Source organism: Musca domestica, unplaced genomic scaffold (assembly GCF_030504385.1).
Source record: "Musca domestica strain aabys unplaced genomic scaffold, Musca_domestica.polishedcontigs.V.1.1 7, whole genome shotgun sequence".
Classification (NCBI taxonomy): domain Eukaryota; kingdom Metazoa; phylum Arthropoda; class Insecta; order Diptera; family Muscidae; genus Musca; species Musca domestica.
In genome coordinates, this window is record NW_026712383.1 from 43,658 (window position 1) to 66,356 (window position 22,699).

At 33.6% G+C, this 22,699-nt stretch overlaps 8 protein-coding genes across 8 annotated transcripts; 4 read left to right on the forward strand and 4 right to left on the reverse strand.

Annotated features, from left to right (window-relative positions):
- Window positions 1-59: 59 nt before the first annotated feature.
- LOC131806160 (histone H2B) lies at window positions 60-520 on the forward strand. The gene has a single exon (XM_059130102.1). It carries the CDS (start codon window positions 114-116, stop codon window positions 486-488), a length of 375 nt encoding a protein of 124 aa, XP_058986085.1. The 5' UTR covers window positions 60-113; the 3' UTR covers window positions 489-520.
- An 840-nt stretch (window positions 521-1,360) lies between these two features.
- On the reverse strand, window positions 1,361-2,052 carry LOC131806184 (histone H1-like). Its single transcript, XM_059130142.1, has 2 exons — window positions 1,802-2,052; window positions 1,361-1,721 (listed from the first exon to the last, which is right to left on the reverse strand). The coding sequence occupies exons 1-2, from the start codon at window positions 2,050-2,052 to the stop codon at window positions 1,361-1,363; spliced, it is 612 nt and encodes a 203-aa protein (XP_058986125.1).
- A 2,128-nt stretch (window positions 2,053-4,180) lies between these two features.
- On the reverse strand, window positions 4,181-9,798 carry LOC131806185 (histone H3-like centromeric protein cpar-1). The gene is made up of 4 exons (XM_059130143.1): window positions 9,356-9,798; window positions 6,964-7,088; window positions 6,528-6,883; window positions 4,181-4,604 (listed from the first exon to the last, which is right to left on the reverse strand). The coding sequence occupies exons 1-4, from the start codon at window positions 9,758-9,760 to the stop codon at window positions 4,192-4,194; spliced, it is 1,299 nt and encodes a 432-aa protein (XP_058986126.1). The 5' UTR covers window positions 9,761-9,798; the 3' UTR covers window positions 4,181-4,191.
- On the forward strand, window positions 5,277-5,682 carry LOC131806036 (histone H2B). The gene has a single exon (XM_059129910.1). The coding sequence runs from the start codon at window positions 5,277-5,279 to the stop codon at window positions 5,649-5,651; it is 375 nt and encodes a 124-aa protein (XP_058985893.1). The 3' UTR covers window positions 5,652-5,682.
- Window positions 9,799-15,224: 5,426 nt separating the features above from the next.
- Window positions 15,225-15,641, forward strand: LOC131806037 (histone H4). Its single transcript, XM_059129911.1, has one exon. It carries the CDS (start codon window positions 15,259-15,261, stop codon window positions 15,568-15,570), a length of 312 nt encoding a protein of 103 aa, XP_058985894.1. The 5' UTR covers window positions 15,225-15,258; the 3' UTR covers window positions 15,571-15,641.
- Window positions 15,642-17,198: 1,557 nt separating this feature from the next.
- On the reverse strand, window positions 17,199-17,666 carry LOC131806035 (histone H2A). The gene has a single exon (XM_059129909.1). The coding sequence runs from the start codon at window positions 17,608-17,610 to the stop codon at window positions 17,236-17,238; it is 375 nt and encodes a 124-aa protein (XP_058985892.1). The 5' UTR covers window positions 17,611-17,666; the 3' UTR covers window positions 17,199-17,235.
- Window positions 17,667-17,903: 237 nt separating this feature from the next.
- Window positions 17,904-18,286, forward strand: LOC131806150 (histone H2B-like; the record flags this gene model as incomplete). The annotated part of the gene is made up of 1 exon (XM_059130090.1): window positions 17,904-18,286. A coding segment is annotated over one exon (351 nt), but the record flags the coding sequence as incomplete, so codon positions are not given.
- A 777-nt stretch (window positions 18,287-19,063) lies between these two features.
- On the reverse strand, window positions 19,064-19,838 carry LOC131806128 (histone H1-like). The gene has a single exon (XM_059130052.1). The coding sequence runs from the start codon at window positions 19,806-19,808 to the stop codon at window positions 19,125-19,127; it is 684 nt and encodes a 227-aa protein (XP_058986035.1). The 5' UTR covers window positions 19,809-19,838; the 3' UTR covers window positions 19,064-19,124.
- Window positions 19,839-22,699: the final 2,861 nt, after the last annotated feature.

Genomic DNA, 22,699 nt, shown 5'->3' on the forward strand with positions numbered 1-22,699 from the left:
TGAAATTCTTGTCGACTACAATCTACAAATTCTGTATAGCTGGCCGTTTTGGTTATCATTTGTGAACAGTGTTAAAAGTGTTTGTGTGATTCAAAAAAAAATAATAAGTAAAAATGCCTCCTAAAACCAGTGGTAAAGCAGCAAAGAAGGCCGGCAAAGCCCAGAAAAACATTACCAAGGGCGATAAGTCGAAGAGACGTACCAAGCGTAAGGAGAGTTACGCTATCTACATTTACAAAGTGTTGAAGCAAGTCCATCCCGACACCGGTATCTCCTCCAAGGCCATGAGCATCATGAACAGTTTCGTCAACGATATCTTCGAACGTATTGCCGCCGAAGCCTCTCGTTTGGCCCACTACAACAAGCGCTCGACCATCACCAGTCGGGAAATCCAGACCGCCGTCCGTCTATTGTTGCCCGGTGAATTGGCTAAGCACGCCGTCAGTGAAGGTACCAAGGCTGTTACTAAATACACCAGCTCCAAGTAAATGTCTTGATATTTTTCATTTTGCGTCGAAATACTACCTTAAAAGGCCCTTTTCAGGGCCACAAAAACATTTCAAAAGAGATCATATTTTGTTGAAGCTACAATTTATCATTATTTAATAATAAACGAATAAAAATCCATAGAAATTGTATTTTTCTCTATACAATGATTTTTCCATGCATTTAGCTAACTCGCATATGTGCCTATGTTTAGCCATTGCTTGTGCGATATGCTATAACAGCCATCGTCGTCGTGTATGTGTGCGTGTGTTAGTGGTGATTTGCCTTGCCGTCGTTGATCAACATCGAATGGGCATCATGTATGTGTGAGCATTTTGTTACAGCACAACGGCAAAGCAACGAAATATAAGGCTGAGGCAGAAATTATCAAAGGAAAAAAATATATTGATGAAAAATGTTAATATTTTGCCAAAATGTCATTTTTGGATGAAATTCTTGAAATTTGACAGAGAATATGAAAATGACAAATTTTTCAAAATTAAGTAGAAATTATAAAAATGACCAAATGATGGGGATTTTCGAGAATTATGACCTGTGGGTAATAAGGAAAATTTTAAATATTTTATTATCTTTTATGACCTGGGTTAAAAAAACAATCCAGTGGCGTCCACGATTATATTGGCTCAATAAAATTACCTAATAAGAACAGTAATTAGCGAAAGTAATTTTTTTCCCAAAATCAAACACGTGTACAAATTTACTTATTCATTTAGGTAACAAATATATACGATAACTGTTGAAAATAAATATTTTTCTCTTTTTTAATTTAATTTGTAGCCCTGAAAAGGGCTGTTAGATAGTATGTTTTCGAATATCGAAAATATTGTGGAAAAAGTAATCTTTCTGGGAAAAATTACTTCTTGGCGGCGGTTTTCTTAGCAGCTGGCTTCTTTGCTGCTGCGGCCTTTTTGGGCTTAGCAGCTGCAGTTTTTGCCTTGGGTGCCTTTGGTTTAGTGGCAGATGCTTTGGCGGCGGTCTTTGCTGGTTTAGCTTTAACTGTACCGGGTTTCTTGGCAGCCTTTGCCTTTGTTTTGTCGGCCTTCTTCTTTTCAGCGGTCTTCTTGGCGGCAGAGGGTTTTTTGGCAGCTGCCTTCTTCTCACCAGCGGCCTTTTTAGGGGCGGCAGCCTTCTTCTTTTTGTCACCAGCGGCTGGGGCCTTCTTCTTCTTTTCAGCAGTCTTTGGGTTCAGTCTTTGGGTTCCTTGGAGGCCGAAGCTGACAATTTGAATGAACCAGAAGCACCCTTACCTTTAGTTTGGATCAATTTTCCACTGGCAACGGCACCTTTCAATTACTTCTTGATGAAGGGGGCCAATTTTTGGGCATCTACTTTGTAGGTGCTGGCCAAGTATTTCTTGATGGCGGGCAATGATGAACCTCCACGTTCCTTCAGGGTCTTGATGGCGGCATCAACCATTTGCTGGGTTGGAGGGTGGGTAGGGGCAGCTGATGGCTTCTTTGCTTTGGCAGCGGCTTTTTTTGGTGCCTTTTTCTCAACAGCGGCAACTGGGGAGGCGGTGGCTTCAACAACGGCGGCGTCAGACATGGTTATTCACTGTTTGGTTTATATTTCACTGTTAACACAAATACACTCACAAATTTATGTGTACTATTATTTTTGTTAGCGGCCTGATTTCATTTCATTTTCGTTTATTTACATCAATTCATTAAACAATATGGAAGATATCTTATGATCTAACAATATTTCTTATATCTACTTAGCATAATTTCTTATTTTTCTAAGTTTAACTAATTACTACAGTTTTCTGGTATCAGCGGTGCTGATACCAATCTATATACTTTTATATCTATAAACTTATAATTATGATTATAATTAAATTGTACTCCTAAAAAAGATGTTAAAAAACTGGAGTCCCTAAGCGGCGAGCTAAAGTGTAGGTACATCGAAAAGATGAGATGTGCATAGTAGTCAATTGGTAAATTTTTCGAAAGATTGTGTGGAAGCGTGTTTAATTTTTTACAAAAGTTTTCGGAGAAATTAAATTTTCCTGAAGAAGCTTTGATAATTTTCACAAAAAATGTTTTATACCTTTAAAGTATAGATTTCAGGCTATGTTTTAAAGAAAGTTTGGTGTAATTATCACTTGCCGTTTGTGAATTATAAACGTTTAACTTGGCAGATTATAAAAATGTAATCACAAATTTCCAACTAAAATTTAAAAAAATCGAATTTTTTATGAAAAATTAATTGAAAATTCTTTTTGAAAATGTAGCCTGATATGTTTACTTTAGGATCAAAGAAAAATATCGATGAAATTTCATATTTTACTATGTGAAAAAATTGAAATTATTATGTGGTCTATGACAGCAGAAATCCTCTTATTGGCATAATTTCAATGAAGAAAAGTTTTTCTTGAAATAAATTTGAAAGCTCAAATCTTAATAAGTTTTATAAAAATTTCTTAAAAAACATTTCAGAATTTGTATATTTACATCAAAATATAACATTATTCACAAAAAGTCATAATTTACGGGGAAAAGTTACAAAATCCCCAGAATACTTCATACTACCAATGTACAGGCATTCACTGACAAACGGTTATGTATTTTCATTTTGCAATATTTTTTATGAAATTTAACATAATTTGTTCTAAAATTTATTAAAAATAGTATTAGAAGCCATTTTCTAAGTTATTTTGTCAAATTTTTGTTACTTTTATGAAAAAATATTCCCAAAAAGAAATTCATCTTTACAGGCAAATATCACCTAGAACACTTGGAAATGTCATGAAATTAATTGCGTTTTACAAAATTGTTTTTCGATCAACTTCAAAGGTAGATATTATTGGCATTTCTTTTTATAATACTTTTAATTATATTTTACATCAAAATTCTCAACAAATCATTTTCTTCTTAAATTTTTAAAAAATAATAAATTATTACCAATTTCTCTAAATACATCGGGCAAAAATAATTTTGTAATTCCATATGGAGAAAATTCATATTCAAATGCCTTAAAATGCGTATAAAACATTTCAAAATTTTGCTGAAAAGGAATAAAACATATTTCATACATCATTCCTGAAAAAAATTAAATAGGAGGGGCAAAATTTTAGCTGGAAATTTTTAAAATTCACATGAAATAATTCGTAGAAATTAAAGGCAGAGAATTTTTTCCCGTTAAATTGAATAGTCCACAACAAAAAAAATGATCGAAGGGGAATAAAATGAGAGAAATAGACAAATTTCGCGCCAAAAATCATGAAGAGAGCAATTTTTTGTTTAACGGGAAAAGGAAAAAAACAAAATGGACAAAAAAAATCCCGTTAGCAAAATGTATGTGGTGGTTGTTATTATGAGTCATAGCATTTTTTTCGAAGAGGGAGTACAAAAATGATAATAATTTTGCAAATTAAAGGAAACTATCAAAATGGATAATTGAAAAAATTCAAATAAAATTAAAAAAATAAAATATTCGATCAAAATAAAATAAAAAAAATAAAGTGACGAAAAATAATCAAGGAAAAAAATCAACATCAAAAAAATACTTTTTATTTTAAAAATTTTCAAAAATAATCAAAGCCCTAAATTTTTTTATTTATTTAAAAAAAATACTAAAATTTGTAGATTGAGTGAAAAAATATCTCTTTTTTGTAAAATATTTGTGGTCCTGAAAAGGACCGATTGTTTTGTTGTAAAATTGTTGCTTTAAAACGTCAAGAATTTAAGCACGTTCTCCACGAATACGTCTGGCCAATTGGATATCCTTAGGCATGATGGTGACACGCTTAGCATGGATGGCGCACAAGTTAGTATCTTCGAAAAGACCAACCAAGTAGGCTTCGCTAGCTTCTTGCAAGGCCATAACAGCAGAGCTCTGGAAACGCAAGTCAGTTTTGAAATCTTGAGCGATTTCACGAACCAAACGTTGGAAGGGCAATTTGCGGATCAACAATTCAGTACTCTTCTGGTAACGACGAATTTCACGCAAAGCAACTGTACCAGGACGGAAACGATGAGGCTTCTTAACACCGCCGGTGGCTGGGGCACTCTTACGGGCAGCTTTGGTGGCTAGTTGTTTACGGGGAGCCTTTCCACCGGTCGATTTACGGGCAGTTTGCTTAGTACGAGCCATTTTTCACTTGAATTTTTTCACTTCACTAGAGATATGCACACAAACACTGTAGACACTGTAATAACGTTGCCATCGCATATTGCATATTTATTTTCCCAAATAATTTAGTTACAAAATTGAACTTAAAATTCTAAGAATTATAATAATAGTTTTCCTAACAGTATTTAAACTTTTTCTAGGAATATAATATATAAGTATTAATTTGAGGTAGGTCAGCCCATTTGTGTTTTAAACTTTGACTTTGTCATAGGATTATTTGTAATTTTAACAAGAAAGGGAAGAAAACTTGTTAATCATTTATAATGAGTACTTACAACTAAAATAAAATACTTAACATACAAAACAAAAACAAAACAAAACTGAATTCAGATACTTAAAAATAAAAATAAAAAAAAAATAAAAAAAAAAAATAAAAAAAAATAAAAAAAAAATAAAAAAAAAAAAATAAAAAAAATAAAAAAAAAATAAAAAAAAATAATTAAAAAAAAAAAAAAAACAAAACTTAAAAACTAAAAAAATAAAAAAAATAAAAAACAAAACTTAAAAACTACTATTTACAATATATACAAAATTTTTACAAAATTTTTATAATTTAATATTAATATTGTTCAGTTCTATATACAAGGTTTTCAATATTGTATGTTCCATATCTTCTGTTGTAAAAAATTATAAAAATGCCTCCTAAAACCAGTGGTAAAGCAGCAAAGAAGGCCGGCAAAGCCCAGAAAAACATTACCAAGGGCGATAAGTCGAAGAGACGTACCAAGCGTAAGGAGAGTTACGCTATCTACATTTACAAAGTGTTGAAGCAAGTCCATCCCGACACCGGTATCTCCTCCAAGGCCATGAGCATCATGAACAGTTTCGTCAACGATATCTTCGAACGTATTGCCGCCGAAGCCTCTCGTTTGGCCCACTACAACAAGCGCTCGACCATCACCAGTCGGGAAATCCAGACCGCCGTCCGTCTATTGTTGCCCGGTGAATTGGCTAAGCACGCCGTCAGTGAAGGTACCAAGGCTGTTACTAAATACACCAGCTCCAAGTAAATGTCTTGATATTTTTCATTTTGCGTCGAAATACTACCTTAAAAGGCCCTTTTCAGGGCCACAAAAACATTTCAAAAGAGATCATATTTTGTTGAAGCTACAATTTATCATTATTTAATAATAAACGAATAAAAATCCATAGAAATTGTATTTTTCTCTATACAATGATTTTTCCATGCATTTAGCTAACTCGCATATGTGCCTATGTTTAGCCATTGCTTGTGCGATATGCTATAACAGCCATCGTCGTCGTGTATGTGTGCGTGTGTTAGTGGTGATTTGCCTTGCCGTCGTTGATCAACATCGAATGGGCATCATGTATGTGTGAGCATTTTGTTACAGCACAACGGCAAAGCAACGAAATATAAGGCTGAGGCAGAAATTATCAAAGGAAAAAAATATATTGATGAAAAATGTTAATATTTTGCCAAAATGTCATTTTTGGATGAAATTCTTGAAATTTGACAGAGAATATGAAAATGACAAATTTTTCAAAATTAAGTAGAAATTATAAAAATGACCAAATGATGGGGATTTTCGAGAATTATGACCTGTGGGTAATAAGGAAAATTTTAAATATTTTATTATCTTTTATGACCTGGGTTAAAAAAACAATCCAGTGGCGTCCACGATTATATTGGCTCAATAAAATTACCTAATAAGAACAGTAATTAGCGAAAGTAATTTTTTTCCCAAAATCAAACACGTGTACAAATTTACTTATTCATTTAGGTAACAAATATATACGATAACTGTTGAAAATAAATATTTTTCTCTTTTTTAATTTAATTTGTAGCCCTGAAAAGGGCTGTTAGATAGTATGTTTTCGAATATCGAAAATATTGTGGAAAAAGTAATCTTTCTGGGAAAAATTACTTCTTGGCGGCGGTTTTCTTAGCAGCTGGCTTCTTTGCTGCTGCGGCCTTTTTGGGCTTAGCAGCTGCAGTTTTTGCCTTGGGTGCCTTTGGTTTAGTGGCAGATGCTTTGGCGGCGGTCTTTGCTGGTTTAGCTTTAACTGTACCGGGTTTCTTGGCAGCCTTTGCCTTTGTTTGTCGGCCTTCTTCTTTTCAGCGGTCTTCTTGGCGGCAGAGGGTTTTTTGGCAGCTGCCTTCTTCTCACCAGCGGCCTTTTTAGGGGCGGCAGCCTTCTTCTTTTTGTCACCAGCGGCTGGGGCCTTCTTCTTCTTTTCAGCAGTCTTTGGGTTCAGTCTTTGGGTTCCTTGGAGGCCGAAGCTGACAATTTGAATGAACCAGAAGCACCCTTACCTTTAGTTTGGATCAATTTTCCACTGGCAACGGCACCTTTCAATTACTTCTTGATGAAGGGGGCCAATTTTTGGGCATCTACTTTGTATGTGCTGGCCAAGTATTTCTTGATGGCGGGCAATGATGAACCTCCACGTTCCTTCAGGGTCTTGATGGCGGCATCAACCATTTGCTGGGTTGGAGGGTGGGTAGGGGCAGCTGATGGCTTCTTTGCTTTGGCAGCGGCTTTTTTTGGTGCCTTTTTCTCAACAGCGGCAACTGGGGAGGCGGTGGCTTCAACAACGGCGGCGTCAGACATGGTTATTCACTGTTTGGTTTATATTTCACTGTTAACACAAATACACTCACAAATTTATGTGTACTATTATTTTTGTTAGCGGCCTGATTTCATTTCATTTTCGTTTATTTACATCAATTCATTAAACAATATGGAAGATATCTTATGATCTAACAATATTTCTTATATCTACTTAGCATAATTTCTTATTTTTCTAAGTTTAACTAATTACTACAGTTTTCTGGTATCAGCGGTGCTGATACCAATCTATATACTTTTATATCTATAAACTTATAATTATGATTATAATTAAATTGTACTCCTAAAAAAGATGTTAAAAAACTGGAGTCCCTAAGCGGCGAGCTAAAGTGTAGGTACATCGAAAAGATGAGATGTGCATAGTAGTCAATTGGTAAATTTTTCGAAAGATTGTGTGGAAGCGTGTTTAATTTTTTACAAAAGTTTTCGGAGAAATTAAATTTTCCTGAAGAAGCTTTGATAATTTTCACAAAAATGTTTTATACCTTTAAAGTATAGATTTCAGGCTATGTTTTAAAGAAAGTTTGGTGTAATTATCACTTGCCGTTTGTGAATTATAAACGTTTAACTTGGCAGATTATAAAATGTAATCACAAATTTCCAACTAAAATTTAAAAAAATCGAATTTTTTATGAAAAATTAATTGAAAATTCTTTTTGAAAATGTAGCCTGATATGTTTACTTTAGGATCAAAGAAAAATATCGATGAAATTTCATATTTACTATGTGAAAAAATTGAAATTATTATGTGGTCTATGACAGCAGAAATCCTCTTATTGGCATAATTTCAATGAAGAAAAGTTTTTCTTGAAATAAATTTGAAAGCTCAAATCTTAATAAGTTTTATAAAAATTTCTTAAAAAACATTTCAGAATTTGTATATTTACATCAAAATATAACATTATTCACAAAAAGTCATAATTTACGGGGAAAAGTTACAAAATCCCCAGAATACTTCATACTACCAATGTACAGGCATTCACTGACAAACGGTTATGTATTTTCATTTTGCAATATTTTTTATGAAATTTAACATAATTTGTTCTAAAATTTATTAAAAATAGTATTAGAAGCCATTTTCTAAGTTATTTTGTCAAATTTTTGTTACTTTTATGAAAAAATATTCCCAAAAAGAAATTCATCTTTACAGGCAAATATCACCTAGAACACTTGGAAATGTCATGAAATTAATTGCGTTTTACAAAATTGTTTTTCGATCAACTTCAAAGGTAGATATTATTGGCATTTCTTTTTATAATACTTTTAATTATATTTTACATCAAAATTCTCAACAAATCATTTTCTTCTTAAATTTTTAAAAAATAATAAATTATTACCAATTTCTCTAAATACATCGGGCAAAAATAATTTTGTAATTCCATATGGAGAAAATTCATATTCAAATGCCTTAAAATGCGTATAAAACATTTCAAAATTTTGCTGAAAAGGAATAAAACATATTTCATACATCATTCCTGAAAAAAATTAAATAGGAGGGGCAAAATTTTAGCTGGAAATTTTTAAAATTCACATGAAATAATTCGTAGAAATTAAAGGCAGAGAATTTTTTCCCGTTAAATTGAATAGTCCACAACAAAAAAAATGATCGAAGGGGAATAAAATGAGAGAAATAGACAAATTTCGCGCCAAAAATCATGAAGAGAGCAATTTTTTGTTTAACGGGAAAAGGAAAAAAACAAAATGGACAAAAAAAATCCCGTTAGCAAAATGTATGTGGTGGTTGTTATTATGAGTCATAGCATTTTTTTCGAAGAGGGAGTACAAAAATGATAATAATTTTGCAAATTAAAGGAAACTATCAAAATGGATAATTGAAAAAATTCAAATAAAATTAAAAAAATAAAATATTCGATCAAAATAAAATAAAAAAAATAAAGTGACGAAAATAATCAAGGAAAAAAATCAACATCAAAAAAATACTTTTTATTTTAAAAATTTTCAAAAATAATCAAAGCCCTAAATTTTTTTATTTATTTAAAAAAATACTAAAATTTGTAGATTGAGTGAAAAAATATCTCTTTTTTGTAAAATATTTGTGGTCCTGAAAAGGACCGATTGTTTTGTTGTAAAATTGTTGCTTTTAAAACGTCAAGAATTTAAGCACGTTCTCCACGAATACGTCTGGCCAATTGGATATCCTTAGGCATGATGGTGACACGCTTAGCATGGATGGCGCACAAGTTAGTATCTTCGAAAAGACCAACCAAGTAGGCTTCGCTAGCTTCTTGCAAGGCCATAACAGCAGAGCTCTGGAAACGCAAGTCAGTTTTGAAATCTTGAGCGATTTCACGAACCAAACGTTGGAAGGGCAATTTGCGGATCAACAATTCAGTACTCTTCTGGTAACGACGAATTTCACGCAAAGCAACTGTACCAGGACGGAAACGATGAGGCTTCTTAACACCGCCGGTGGCTGGGGCACTCTTACGGGCAGCTTTGGTGGCTAGTTGTTTACGGGGAGCCTTTCCACCGGTCGATTTACGGGCAGTTTGCTTAGTACGAGCCATTTTTCACTTGAATTTTTCACTTCACTAGAGATATGCACACAAACACTGTAGACACTGTAATAACGTTGCCATCGCATATTGCATATTTATTTTCCCAAATAATTTAGTTACAAAATTGAACTTAAAATTCTAAGAATTATAATAATAGTTTTCCTAACAGTATTTAAACTTTTCTAGGAATATAATATATAAGTATTAATTTGAGGTAGGTCAGCCCATTTGTGTTTTAAACTTTGACTTTGTCATAGGATTATTTGTAATTTTAACAAGAAAGGGAAGAAAACTTGTTAATCATTTATAATGAGTACTTACAACTAAAATAAAATACTTAAACATACAAAACAAAAACAAAACAAAACTGAATTCAGATACTTAAAAATAAAAATAAAAAAAAAATAAAAAAAAAAATAAAAAAAAATAAAAAAAAAATAAAAAAAAAAAATAAAAAAATAAAAAAAAAATAAAAAAAAAAATAATTAAAAAAAAAAAAAAACAAAACTTAAAAACTAAAAAAATAAAAAAAATAAAAACAAAACTTAAAAACTACTATTTACAATATATACAAAATTTTTACAAAATTTTTATAATTTAATATTAATATTGTTCAGTTCTATATACAAGGTTTTCAATATTGTATGTTCCATATCTTCTGTTGTAAAAAATTATTTTTTCATTGCTATCAAATAATAAATTGTATGTTTCTAAGTAGGTTAGACACATAGGTGACAAATAGCCATCATTTTGTAAATATCTTATGAACATTCTTCACTTATTACTCCATTTAGAATGATTGAGTTATTGCAATTATTGCAACTATTTATGAATTTAAGCCCAATTTTGGTCATGAATTTATCAATTCAATCTAGCTTGCTGGTGTTATTTATTAATTATTATTAATTATATTTATTATTTAATGATGGTGATCGGAATCTTCCATCATCAGTTCTTTCTGCCCTCATATTTAGGCAGTATGCTAACATTTTTCGTTCAAAAACCATAATTTTTTCCATCTGACTAGAAGATATGCTGAACCAAATTGGGAATGCATAAGTTATGATTGGTCTTAATATCTGTTTATAGATACACATTTTTATGTCCCTGCTAAGCCCTCTTTTTGAACTTAGAACATAATGCAATTTTTGAAAAGCTACCTTTACTTATTAAATGAGTAGTTTTCTTCAAAGAACACTCCCAGATATTTGATTACGGACACGTTTTCAATTATATTGTTATCTATTTTTATTTTAGGCCTTGTTTTCTTTCCTTTAATTATAATAGACTTACACTTATTTATGTTAAGTCTTAATTTCCATTTTTTAAAATAATCGTTTAATATTACCAGATAATCATTAAGTTTTTGCTGTGCAATTTTCGCTCTTGGGTGAGTGGCCGCTATCAGAATATCGTCTGCAAAGGACAGAACTAGCAATTCATTTTCAGGCTGGGGTAAATCTGCCAGGTACAAATTATATAAAACCGGACCAAGTACCGATCCTTGGGGAACGCCGGCTTTTATATTATATGTGGAGGAGTGGGATTTTTCTACATTTACAGCAAATGTTCTGCCATTTAAATAATTACTAGTGAGCCTTACTAAAGCCCTGTGGAAATTATAATTAGCTTCTATTTTACTTATAATGCCTTTTTGCCACACCGTGTCAAAAGCTTGTTCAAAATCGAGGCTTACTGCGATGGTGGCACTTCTCTTATTGAAACCGCTAGATATCTGATTTGAAAATGCTAGAAGAGCATGTGAAGTTGACAATCTCTTACGAAATCCAAATTGGAAATCTTTAAGCAAATTATTTTCATCAATGTGTAAATTAATCCTTTCCAAAATGAAAATTTCAAATAGTTTGCCTGAATTTGACAATAGAGATATTGACCTATAACTACAAGGGGAAGTTTGGTCTTCTCCCGGCTTTAAAATAGGTATTACCATTGCGTGTTTCCACTTATTTGGGAAATACCCTAAATTAAGACATTGATTAAATAATATGGCAAGCTTTTTCCATAATCTACTGTCGATTTTTGAATTATGAAATTCGGAATTCCGTCAACCCCGCTGCTTTATGGCGATCCTTATATCTTCAATCTTAAAAAGTTTTAGATTCCCATTCTCAGCGCCGTTTCCATATGCAGTAACCCCATTTCCAAATGTAACCACAGACTCATTCTCCACATGAGTAGGGAATGAGTCATTAAAGTTACTCTGAATCTTGGAGTACTGCTCTGCTATTAGATTAGCTTTTTCTTTATTATCATGAATTATTTCATTTTGTTCGTTTAGTAATTGGGAAATTTTGGTTCTTTGAATCGAGCATAATTTTTAACTTTTTTATACATGTCACCATTTTTGTTATGCTGTTTAGTCTACTTTCATAATAATTTTCCTCAAATATTTTGATTTTTTCTTGGATTATTTTATCCAGTCTTTGTAAAATAGATGTTAGAGTAATATATTCTATGCCTTCTTCTCCTCAGATTTTTCTTTTGTTTTATCAATAACATAATATCCTGTGGAAGCTGTACCATCATTCCATATTTTGGTCTATATTTTACCATACTTTCGTTCATTGCTGTAACTAGAATATTTGTTAAGGTTTCAACTTCTGCATCAATTTCATCAATTGTTGCATTTCTATTGGCTGGGAGACAGAGTCTGCTCTTTTGATCATCTATAGTGTTGTTAAATAAATTTCTGTTAAATGATTTAAAATCAAAGAACTCTTCATCTGTTCTTTATACAATAGTAATTGTTTTTATATTAATCAAAATTGCTTTATGATCAGAATTATAATCCAAAGTTTCTACACATTTCATTGGATCAGGTGCCGAAATCGCCATATTTGTGGAGGTAATAGATATGTCAATGTAAGAATGGTAGTTAAATTGACTCCTTGTTGGGTTATTTGACGGTCTGATTAATAAGTTAGGGGTTGTGTTTAGCCAATCGGCAAGAACCCTCCCACTAACATTTACATCCCTACCTCCCCATAGAGGGTGTTTGGCATTTAAGTCTGCCCCGATTATAGCTTCTTTATTTCCAATAATATTCCCTATGTTAACGAGGTCACTCTTTCAATATTGCCTAAAGGTTTTCTATATAGAGACATTATTATTAAGTTAGTAGGACGGCCTTTAACTTCAATTATCGTTCCCTCCAATTCTCCTAAATTTGCCTCAATGCGTTGTGCCCTAATCCAGTTTTTAATTAAAATTGCATTTCCTCCTCCTCTTCCGCGACCACTTTCCCTATCTTGACGAAAGACTGTGTAATTTCTTAATTGAAACGTGTGTCTGTTTGTGAGTTTATGCTCAGCTAACAGAAGAATATCTGGGTCATGTTCATTTAAAAAAATATTCAAATAATGCCTTTTGTGACGAGACACAATAGAATTTACGTTTATAAAAATTATTTTTAACTTAGTCATTGAGACGTAAATTTAACAATAATCCAAAAATAGCTTGAGATTTTTTTCGTCAGTTTTCAGGGTGTTTCTAATTTTAGCATATTCATCAATTTTTCTAAAAATTGTAAACATGTCTTTTCCGATGTATTTTATGCAGTCATTGTTAAAGATGTCAAAAGCATGGGCATCGCCATGTGTCATTTTTTGGGGTACTTTTGTAGCCGTTATTTGGCTGCTTTTAGTTACATTCGAGTAGGATAAATTTGGATTATGTGGTGGAGCCTTTTTTTCTAAGGTTAATTTTGCACCCATTTTACCTTTATCTTTCATTCTTTGGACTATTTTTTCCCTTGTTGGGCATTTTCTGTAACTTGCTACATGACCGTATTGTTTGCAATTAATGCAATACACAGGTTGTCCTATTTGTTTCTTAATTTGCCCCGTAATGGGATCTTTAACAATTGTTTCTTTATTGTTTTCCTCCTTGGGAGGAATCGAACAGTTATTTGGTTCGTGGGTTTTATCACATTTAACGCATCTGTAAATCATGTTACAATTTTTTGAAATATGCCCTATTCGTTGGCACCTCTTACAAATGATGCTATTGTCACTTTTATAATTTTCTATGCTAACTCCGCATTGAAAAATGTATTTTTGCCTTTTAAAGGCTTTTATGTCACTGTCTCTCGACAGTTGTATTACAAAACTATTTAGACTTAGTTTTCTAACATTAATAATATTAACTTTCATTTCAGAAAGATTATAATATTCCTTGATGTCATTTTCATCATAATTTCCTGATAGTTTTTTAATAACCAATGTTATTGGTTTATCTTCCTTAAGGGAATATGTATAAAAACTATAACCCTGTTCTATTAGTAGGTTTTTAACTTTAGGGTGGTCCTCACTTTTAGTTAGTTTAATTGTGATCATATTTTTATTCACAATTTTAATAGTAAAAAGATTATGCCCTAATAATCTATTAATTTTATTAGTAATTTCTTTGACATTGACATTGTATATTTTAAAAACAGGAGGAGGGCTGACCTTACCTTGCTTTTGTGTAGTTGTGTTTGTTTGAGTTGTTGTTGGTATATCATTGTTGCAGCTACCCTCTTCAATAACCGCTGTGTTGTTGTTGTTGTTGAAATCATCCACCGTCATTGTTTCTGGCATTTCTTCTTCATTGTTCACGATTCTCACTCGTATATTCCTTTTGGTTTTAGCCTTTGGTTTATTGGCAGACGCCGTACCGAAGCCCCTGCTTGCTTCGGCAGCCCAATCATTATTTTTTATTTCATTATTCTCACTCACTTTAGATGAATTTTCTTTCATTATTTTTATTTCATTTTCAAGCTCAATGACACGAGCTTTAAATAGTTCACGGTCTTTAGCAAGTTCATTTATTATGCTTTTAAGTTTTGTAATTTCTATTTCAGTGTCACTGTCACTACTGTGCTTTTCTTTTTTTTCTTTTTCTAAGTTTTTTATCTTTTTCACAAGCTTTCTGTTTATCTTCAGTAGTTATACTACTGTGATCTGAGAAAAAAATCACTGTTTTCCATTTTAGTAATGTCTTTTTTTGGGTCTTTGGCTAATAGCCTTGCCCTAATTAAAATAAAGCTTAACTTTTTACACAATGAGTCTTATTGTTCACTGGCAGGAATTCAATAAGAATTCAATAGTAATCTTTATCAAAATCACTTCACTTTTCCACTTTAATATTTTATTTTCACTTCTTGTCACTTGATGATACCACTTTGAAAGTTCGACACTGAATCCGTTGCCATCGCCAAGAAAACGAGTATTTATAGAAAATTGTGCTCTTAGCATCAACTTTCGGGGTTGATATGTTAGTGAATTCTTACCTATCGGTATACCAAATGTACACGCACACACAAAAGAGAACATACAATACTAACGGCAAATGTACACACACACATATAACTGTACATACTTTACTTGTGCGTTAAATGGTTGGAGAGAGCCTCAAATTTTGTATAAATACAAGCGGACCTGGGTTGAAAAAACATTCGTATTTTGAACGTTAGTGAAGTGATAAGTGAAATAAACTAAAGTGAAAAAATGACTGGTCGTGGTAAAGGTGGTAAAGGCTTGGGAAAAGGTGGCGCTAAACGTCACAGGAAAGTGCTCCGTGATAACATCCAAGGTATTACCAAGCCAGCTATTAGACGTTTGGCTCGTCGTGGCGGTGTAAAACGTATCTCTGGCCTGATTTACGAAGAAACTCGTGGTGTTCTGAAGGTGTTTTTGGAAAACGTTATTCGTGATGCTGTCACCTACACCGAACATGCTAAGCGTAAAACCGTCACCGCTATGGATGTCGTATATGCTTTGAAGAGACAAGGCCGTACCTTGTACGGTTTCGGCGGTTAAACAAATTCTTGACGCAATTTGGAGAAATCTTTTTTACAACAAAACAATCGGTCCTTTTCAGGACCACAAAATATATCAAAAAAGAGATACATTCTTGTTGAAAACTATTTTTTTTAATTAAAATAAATAAAAAATAAACACTTACCTTAGGAAATAAAGAAATTTTATGTCAAAATTTCTAATATTTTTCTTTTTCAGCTTTCTCGTACTTTTTTCTCACAATTCGTGAAAAATGTCTAAAAATCAAATAAATAAAAAATATAAATACTAACTACTAACACTAATTTTCTCCAGAATATTTTCAACGAAAACATTGTTTTACCGAGGTCTCGTATTTTATTCCCGATCATAAACATGCCGTCGGCAACTCACATCGCTAAACACATTTAGTTGTTCTTCTTCTTCCTTTTCGTATTATATGAGTATAACATAGCGTCGCTTTATGTATGTATTGGTATTATTTAGTCGATATTACTAAAGAACGACCATGCTGTGGTAGCAAAGGAATTTCATTTTGACTTTTTCAAACATTGTTGAATCTTTTCTCAAATTTTATTTAAAAATGGTTGAATATTTTTATTAAATAGATCGTTGATTCATATTATCTTCAAAAATTTCATTAAAAATTTTTAAATTATTCACTAATAATTTCCTTTAAAATTGTATCGAAAATTAAATCATTGATTTTTTTAAAAATTAAAATAACTGAATTTTATTTAAAAATTTTTCATTGAATTAATTTTATTTTATTTATGTTCAATTTACTTATTTAAATTTCAATTAATTTAATTTTTCATTAGATTATTTTTTAAAAATCACATTTTTCGTTTTATTAAAAATTATTTTATTTATTTCCTTATTATTAATTTAAAATTATTTAATTTATTTCCTTATCATTAATTTAAAATTTTTTGATTTCATTTAAAGTATCTTTTATTTTCATAAAATGTATTTATTATTCCAAATTTCTTTAATTTATTTCCAAATATTTTCATTTAAATTTGCTTAAATTTTCATTAATATTTGCCTTAATTTTTAAAAATTTTCTTATTTTATTTTAATTTAATTATTAATTTACGTTATTTTATTTTTCTTTGTAATTATTTTCGTTAATTTTCATTTCATTATGTTACTTTTCTTCTATTTTTTGTGTTAAAAATTTTCCATAGCACCACAATGCGCTTTTATTTTCATGTATGCGTCGATTTATTTCCACCAAAACACTACTTTGCCGCCAAAATTCCATTGCAAATCATCTACTTTATGCCTTCCCCAAAGAATGCGCCGGGGTACGATTTTTTCACATAAAATTACTACAAAGCCACCACCAACTGCCACATGCTTCTTCTTCATGCTATACATACTCATTTGGTGACGCCACGATCTCTCCTCTCTCGCGCTCTATTCCTGAAATCATAAGAGACAACAACAACGACGACAACACAAATATGCAACTGACAACGAAAAACAGTTATTCTGCCAACGTCTCATAGAAAATTACTGAGAATTTTTATTTTTTTCATACAAATGTAGCTTGACGCAATTTTCTTTCTCTTTTCAAATATTTTTTGTCGTCCTGAAAAGGACGGATTGGTTGATTTTTCTATGGAATTATACGATGGTCTATATTCTTCTTCTTCATTCCATAATACCTTTCGAAATAATTTAGGCTTTCTTTTCGGTCTTCTTGGGCAAGAGAACAGCTTGGATGTTTGGCAATACACCACCTTGGGCAATGGTAACGCCAGACAGCAATTTGTTCAATTCTTCGTCGTTACGGATGGCCAATTGCAAGTGACGGGGAATGATACGAGTCTTCTTGTTGTCACGGGCAGCATTGCCAGCCAATTCCAAGACTTCAGCAGCCAAATATTCCATGACAGCGGCTAAATAGACGGGAGCACCGGCACCAACACGCTCAGCATAGTTGCCTTTGCGCAACAGACGATGGATACGACCGACGGGGAATTGAAGACCAGCACGATTGGAACGGGACTTTGCCTTTCCCTTAACTTTGCCACCTTTACCACGACCAGACATTTTCACTTTATTTTAGTTTTAAACACTTCACTTAAGCACTGAAAAACACAAATGATAAAAATTTTCGCCCCGAAACGTGCTATTTATACTTTTCTCACACACACATTTCTTCAATAATGGGGTGGTTTGCCTTGTGTGTGCCTGCTGGCTGACCTACCTGAAATTCTTGTCGACTACAATCTACAAATTCTGTATAGCTGGCCGTTTTGGTTATCATTTGTGAACAGTGTTAAAAGTGTTTGTGTGATTCAAATAAAATAATAAGTGAAAATGCCTCCTAAAACCAGTGGTAAAGCAGCAAAGAAGGCCGGCAAAGCCCAAAGAACATTACCAAGGGCGATAAGTCGAAGAGACGTACCAAGCGTAAGGAGAGTTACGCTATCTACATTTACAAAGTGTTGAAGCAAGTCCATCCCGACACCGGTATCTCCTCCAAGGCCATGAGCATCATGAACAGTTTCGTCAACGATATCTTCGAACGTATTGCCGCCGAAGCCTCTCGTTTGGCCCACTACAACAAGCGCTCGACCATCACCAGTCGGGAAATCCAGACCGCCGTCCGTCTATTGTTGCCCGGTGAATTGGCTAAGCACGCCGTCAGTGAAGGTACCAAGGCTGTTACTAAATACACCAGCTCCAAGTAAATGTCTTGATATTTTTCATTTTGCGTCGAAATACTACCTTAAAAGGCCCTTTTCAGGGCCACAAAAAACATTTCAAAAGATATCATATTTTGTTGAAGCTACAATTTATGATTATTTAATAATAAACGAATAAAATCCATAGAAATATATTTTTCTCTATACAATGATTTTTCCATGCATTTAGCTAACTCGCATATGTGCCTATGTTTAGCCATTGCTTGTGCGATATGCTATAACAGCCATCGTCGTCGTATATGTGTGCGTGTGTTAGTGGTGATTTGCCTTGCCGTCGTTGATCAACATCGAATGGGCATCATGTATGTGTGAGCATTTTGTTACAGCACAACGGCAAAGCAACGAAATATAAGGCTGAGGCAGAAATTATAAAGGAAAAAATATATTGATGAAAAATGTAATATTTTGCCAAAATGTCATTTTTGGATGAAATTCTTGAAACTTGACAGAGAATATGAAAATGACAAATTTTTCAAAATTAAGTAGAAATTATAAAAATTGACCAAATTATGGGGATTTTCTAGAATTATGACCTGTGGGTAATTAGGAAAAATTTTAAATATTTTATTATCTTTTATGACCTGGGTTAAAAAATAATCCAGTGGCGTCCACGATTATATTGGCTCAATAAAATTACCTAATAAGAACAGTAATTAGCGAAAGTAATTTTTTTCTCAAAATGAAACACGTGTACAAATTTACTTATTTATTTAGGTAACAAATATATACGATAACTGTTGAAAATAAATATTTTTCCTCTTTTTTAATTTAATTTGTAGCCCTGAAAAGGGCTGTTAGATAGTATGTTTTCGAATATCGAAAATATTGTGGAAAAAGTAATCTTTCTGGGAAAAATTACTTCTTGGCGGCGGTTTTCTTAGCAGCTGGCTTCTTTGCTGCTGCGGCCTTTTTGGGCTTAGCAGCTGCAGTTTTTGCCTTGGGTGCCTTTGGTTTAGTGGCAGATGCTTTGGCGGCGGTCTTTGCTGGTTTAGCTTTAACTGTACCGGTTTTCTTGGCAGCCTTTGCCTTTGTTTTGTCGGCCTTCTTCTTTTCAGCGGTCTTCTTGGCGGCAGAGGGTTTTTTGGCAGCTGCCTTCTTCTCACCAGCGGCCTTTTTAGGGGCGGCAGCCTTCTTCTTTTTGTCACCAGCGGCTGGGGCCTTCTTCTTCTTTTCAGCAGTCTTGGCTTTGGGTTCCTTAGAGGCCGAAGCAGACAATTTGAATGAACCAGAAGCACCCTTACCTTTAGTTTGGATCAATTTTCCGCTGGCAACGGCACCTTTCAAGTACTTCTTGATGAAGGGGGCCAATTTTTGGGCATCTACTTTGTAGGTGCTGGCCAAGTATTTCTTGATGGCGGGCAATGATGAACCTCCACGTTCCTTCAGGGTCTTGATGGCGGCATCAACCATTTGCTGGGTTGGAGGGTGGGTAGGGGCAGCTGATGGCTTCTTTGCTTTGGCAGCGGCTTTTTTTGGTGCCTTTTTCTCAACAGCGGCAACTGGGGAGGCGGTGACTTCAACATCGGCGGCGTCAGACATGGTTATTCACTGTTTGGTTTATATTTCACTGTCAACACAAATACACTCACAAATTTATGTGTACTATTATTTTTGTTAGCGGCGTTCAAGTTCAAGTTCAATTTTATTGAGATTATATTCATTACATTTTTTTGGCTTTCGCCTAACCTTAAGTAATATTAAAAATAATATTTGTACTTAGCATACTAGTATTTATCTAAGTCTATCTTATAATTACGTATATACATACATAGGTTGCAGCAGGTATGCAACCTATACTTAATTCTAAAAATTAATATTATTAATTTATCTTTGAATAATTTCAACAAGAATTTTATTTCTTTTTCTCCCAAAAAAATAATCTTAAAAAAGGAGTATCTTATCAATTTTTGTTTTAGATTCTTACATACTACTTAAAAACTAGGGACTTAAAATAATAATTATATACATATATACAGAGGACGTATCATCGGCTATTGTTCCAATTGGTAGACGGTGTTGTATAAGTCGAATGTTTTGTACCGTCGATGGTAAAACACTAGTTGGTCTTCATTAAATAAAAGGCCTTCATTATTGAGGATTTCAAGGCTATTTGGAGGATGGTAATTTGCCTCCAATAGTCCATCAACATGAGGGAAGCTGTTTTCAAGACTTCTTGCTACCAAAGCGTTTTCGCAGAAAGTTGCTTTGTGTAGAAAGTTGAGAGCACTCTTCGCCAAAAAGACATCAATCCTTTTGAATGGGAGATCTTTGTATATTAAGTAATTTGGGGGCAATCGCCATATCCCATCCTGACCCTAAATGATGTTTTAGATTAAGGCAAGACCGTAAGATACCCCTTTCCCAGATTCGAATTCTCTCCATCTGATGGGAAGATATTCCGTACCAAACCGGGAACGCATAGGCCACTATTGGTCTTATTATCTGCTTATAAATTAACAATTTCACCGGGAGGGATAGACCGCCAGTTCGGCATATTATTCTTTGAAAAGCCCAGAATAGTTTTTTGGCTTTTTCTAGAATATGGTTAACATGTCTGACGAACTCAAAATTAGAGTGGAATACCACTCCAAGGTATTTGAGCTCCTCAGACACATGTACCAACTGTCCGCCAATGCATGGGGTTGCCTCAAACCCTCTAGAGCTGGGGTACAGATATTTTTTTAGGACCTTTGAAAACAATGGCCTCGCATTTGCCAATATTTAGACACATTTTCCATCTGTCGAAATATACAGAGAGGTTCTCTAGATATTCGTTCAGACGTATGTTTGTGTTGTATGCATGTGCCCCCGAGGCGGCTATAAAAATATCATCTGCATAGATGAGAAGTAAGTCACTCACGGGGGGCAGAGGGATGTCGCACAGAAATATATTGAATAGAACGGGGCCCAACAAGGATCCCTGAGGGACTCCCGTGTATATTTCTCTGGCGGATGAATGCGAATCACCTATCCTTACTTTAAATTTCCTAGACTGAAGGAAGTCGTATACTAGTCTACAAATAAGGTGAGAAAAATTTAAACTCTTCATTTTGTAGACTATGGCATTATGCCAGACATTGTCGAACGCTCTAGAGAAGTCTAGACTAACCCCTATGGTTATATGCCTGCGATTTAGTGCTCTAGAAACATGATCACCTAAAACAGAGAGAGCATGAGACGTAGATAATCCTTTTCTGAAGCCAAATTGGCAATCAGAGAGTATTTCTTTGTCTTCAATTTCATTAGAAATATTTCTTAAAATGAAATATTCCAGTAATTTTCCAAAGACCGAAATCAAACTGATGGGCCTATAGCTATTCCTATTGGTCGGGTCCTTACCAGGCTTTAAAATTGGGACAGTTATGGCTATTTTCCATGCCCTAGGAAAATATCCCAAATTTATACATTGGTTGAAAATTATCGCAAGATTTATCCATGTAGAGTTGTCAGTGTTCCTCAAGACGATTTCAGGAACACCGTCAACACCACTGGATTTGCGATTAGGTCTGGCTTTTACTGCAGAACCTATATCTGCAGGAGATATAAGCCTCAGATTATTTATTGAACCACCATTTGAACCGTCCGCTAGTAAATTTTGTGAAAAATTGACTATTGGTGTCTTTGTCATAAATTCCCTCTCAATGCTGTTGATTGCAGAGTCTTGTGGACTAGAAGGTAACATGTTGCCTTGTATGCCGTCAGCAATAAAATTAGCTTTTTGTTCTTCAGCCGTAAAGATGAAGCCATTTTCGTCCACAAGATCTGGAATTGGGTTACGTTTACAACCTGCTGCAGATTTTACTTTGCTGTAGACCCTATTGTCCATTTTTATATTATTCAGGAAGTTGGTCCAATGCTCACATTCGTGCACTGATATCAATTCCTGAACCATTTTATTGAGGTTATTAATCTCTGCCCTAATGGTATCGTATCGACTAGGATTTCCTGTACGAAAGAGGGTTCTTCTTAGACGTTTCTTTTCCCTTATCAGATTAAGAATATTGTCTGGTAGGGGGCGGAGGCCCCTAGCACCAGGTGAAAATTTGGGGATGGTGTCGACCATGGCTGATTGAAAAATAGACGTCATCTTTTCAATACCATTATCTATTTCATAAATAGATGCATTTCTATCTGCCGCAATGCGACAAGCAGGTAATTGTTCATCTAAAATTCTGTTGAACCTACGCTTGTTTATTTTGCGTTTTTCCCTATGTTCAGGGTCTATTCCATGCACTTGCATTACAATAGCTAGGTGGTCTGAATTACAATCAATAGTACTCAGCCCCAGCCCACTATTATCATCGATGGATATGCCCAGCGAAGCTATACATATGTCTATATAGGTACTACTGTCCCTACTTATCCTAGTCGGCCCTCCCGTGGGAACGATTATAAGGTCAGGGCAACCTAAAATAAAATCATACACCATT

Excerpts from the sequence above, each read along its gene's own strand:
- LOC131806160 (XM_059130102.1), top strand. The coding sequence starts at position 114 with ATGCCTCCTAAAACCAGTGGTAAAGCAGCAAAGAAGGCCGGCAAAGCC.
- LOC131806128 (XM_059130052.1), bottom strand. The coding sequence starts at position 19,808 with ATGTCTGACGCCGCCGATGTTGAAGTCACCGCCTCCCCAGTTGCCGCT.
- LOC131806035 (XM_059129909.1), bottom strand. The coding sequence starts at position 17,610 with ATGTCTGGTCGTGGTAAAGGTGGCAAAGTTAAGGGAAAGGCAAAGTCC.
- LOC131806184 (XM_059130142.1), bottom strand. The coding sequence starts at position 2,052 with ATGTCTGACGCCGCCGTTGTTGAAGCCACCGCCTCCCCAGTTGCCGCT. Across the intron at positions 1,722-1,801 it reads TTGGCCCCCTTCATCAAGAA|CTTCGGCCTCCAAGGAACCC; the intron begins GTAATTGAAAGG and ends TCAAATTGTCAG.
- LOC131806185 (XM_059130143.1), bottom strand. The coding sequence starts at position 9,760 with ATGGCTCGTACTAAGCAAACTGCCCGTAAATCGACCGGTGGAAAGGCT. Across the intron at positions 6,884-6,963 it reads TTGGCCCCCTTCATCAAGAA|CTTCGGCCTCCAAGGAACCC; the intron begins GTAATTGAAAGG and ends TCAAATTGTCAG. Across the intron at positions 4,605-6,527 it reads AAGAAAACCGCCGCCAAGAA|AAATGGCTCGTACTAAGCAA; the intron begins GTAATTTTTCCC and ends AATTCAAGTGAA.
- LOC131806037 (XM_059129911.1), top strand. The coding sequence starts at position 15,259 with ATGACTGGTCGTGGTAAAGGTGGTAAAGGCTTGGGAAAAGGTGGCGCT.
- LOC131806036 (XM_059129910.1), top strand. The coding sequence starts at position 5,277 with ATGCCTCCTAAAACCAGTGGTAAAGCAGCAAAGAAGGCCGGCAAAGCC.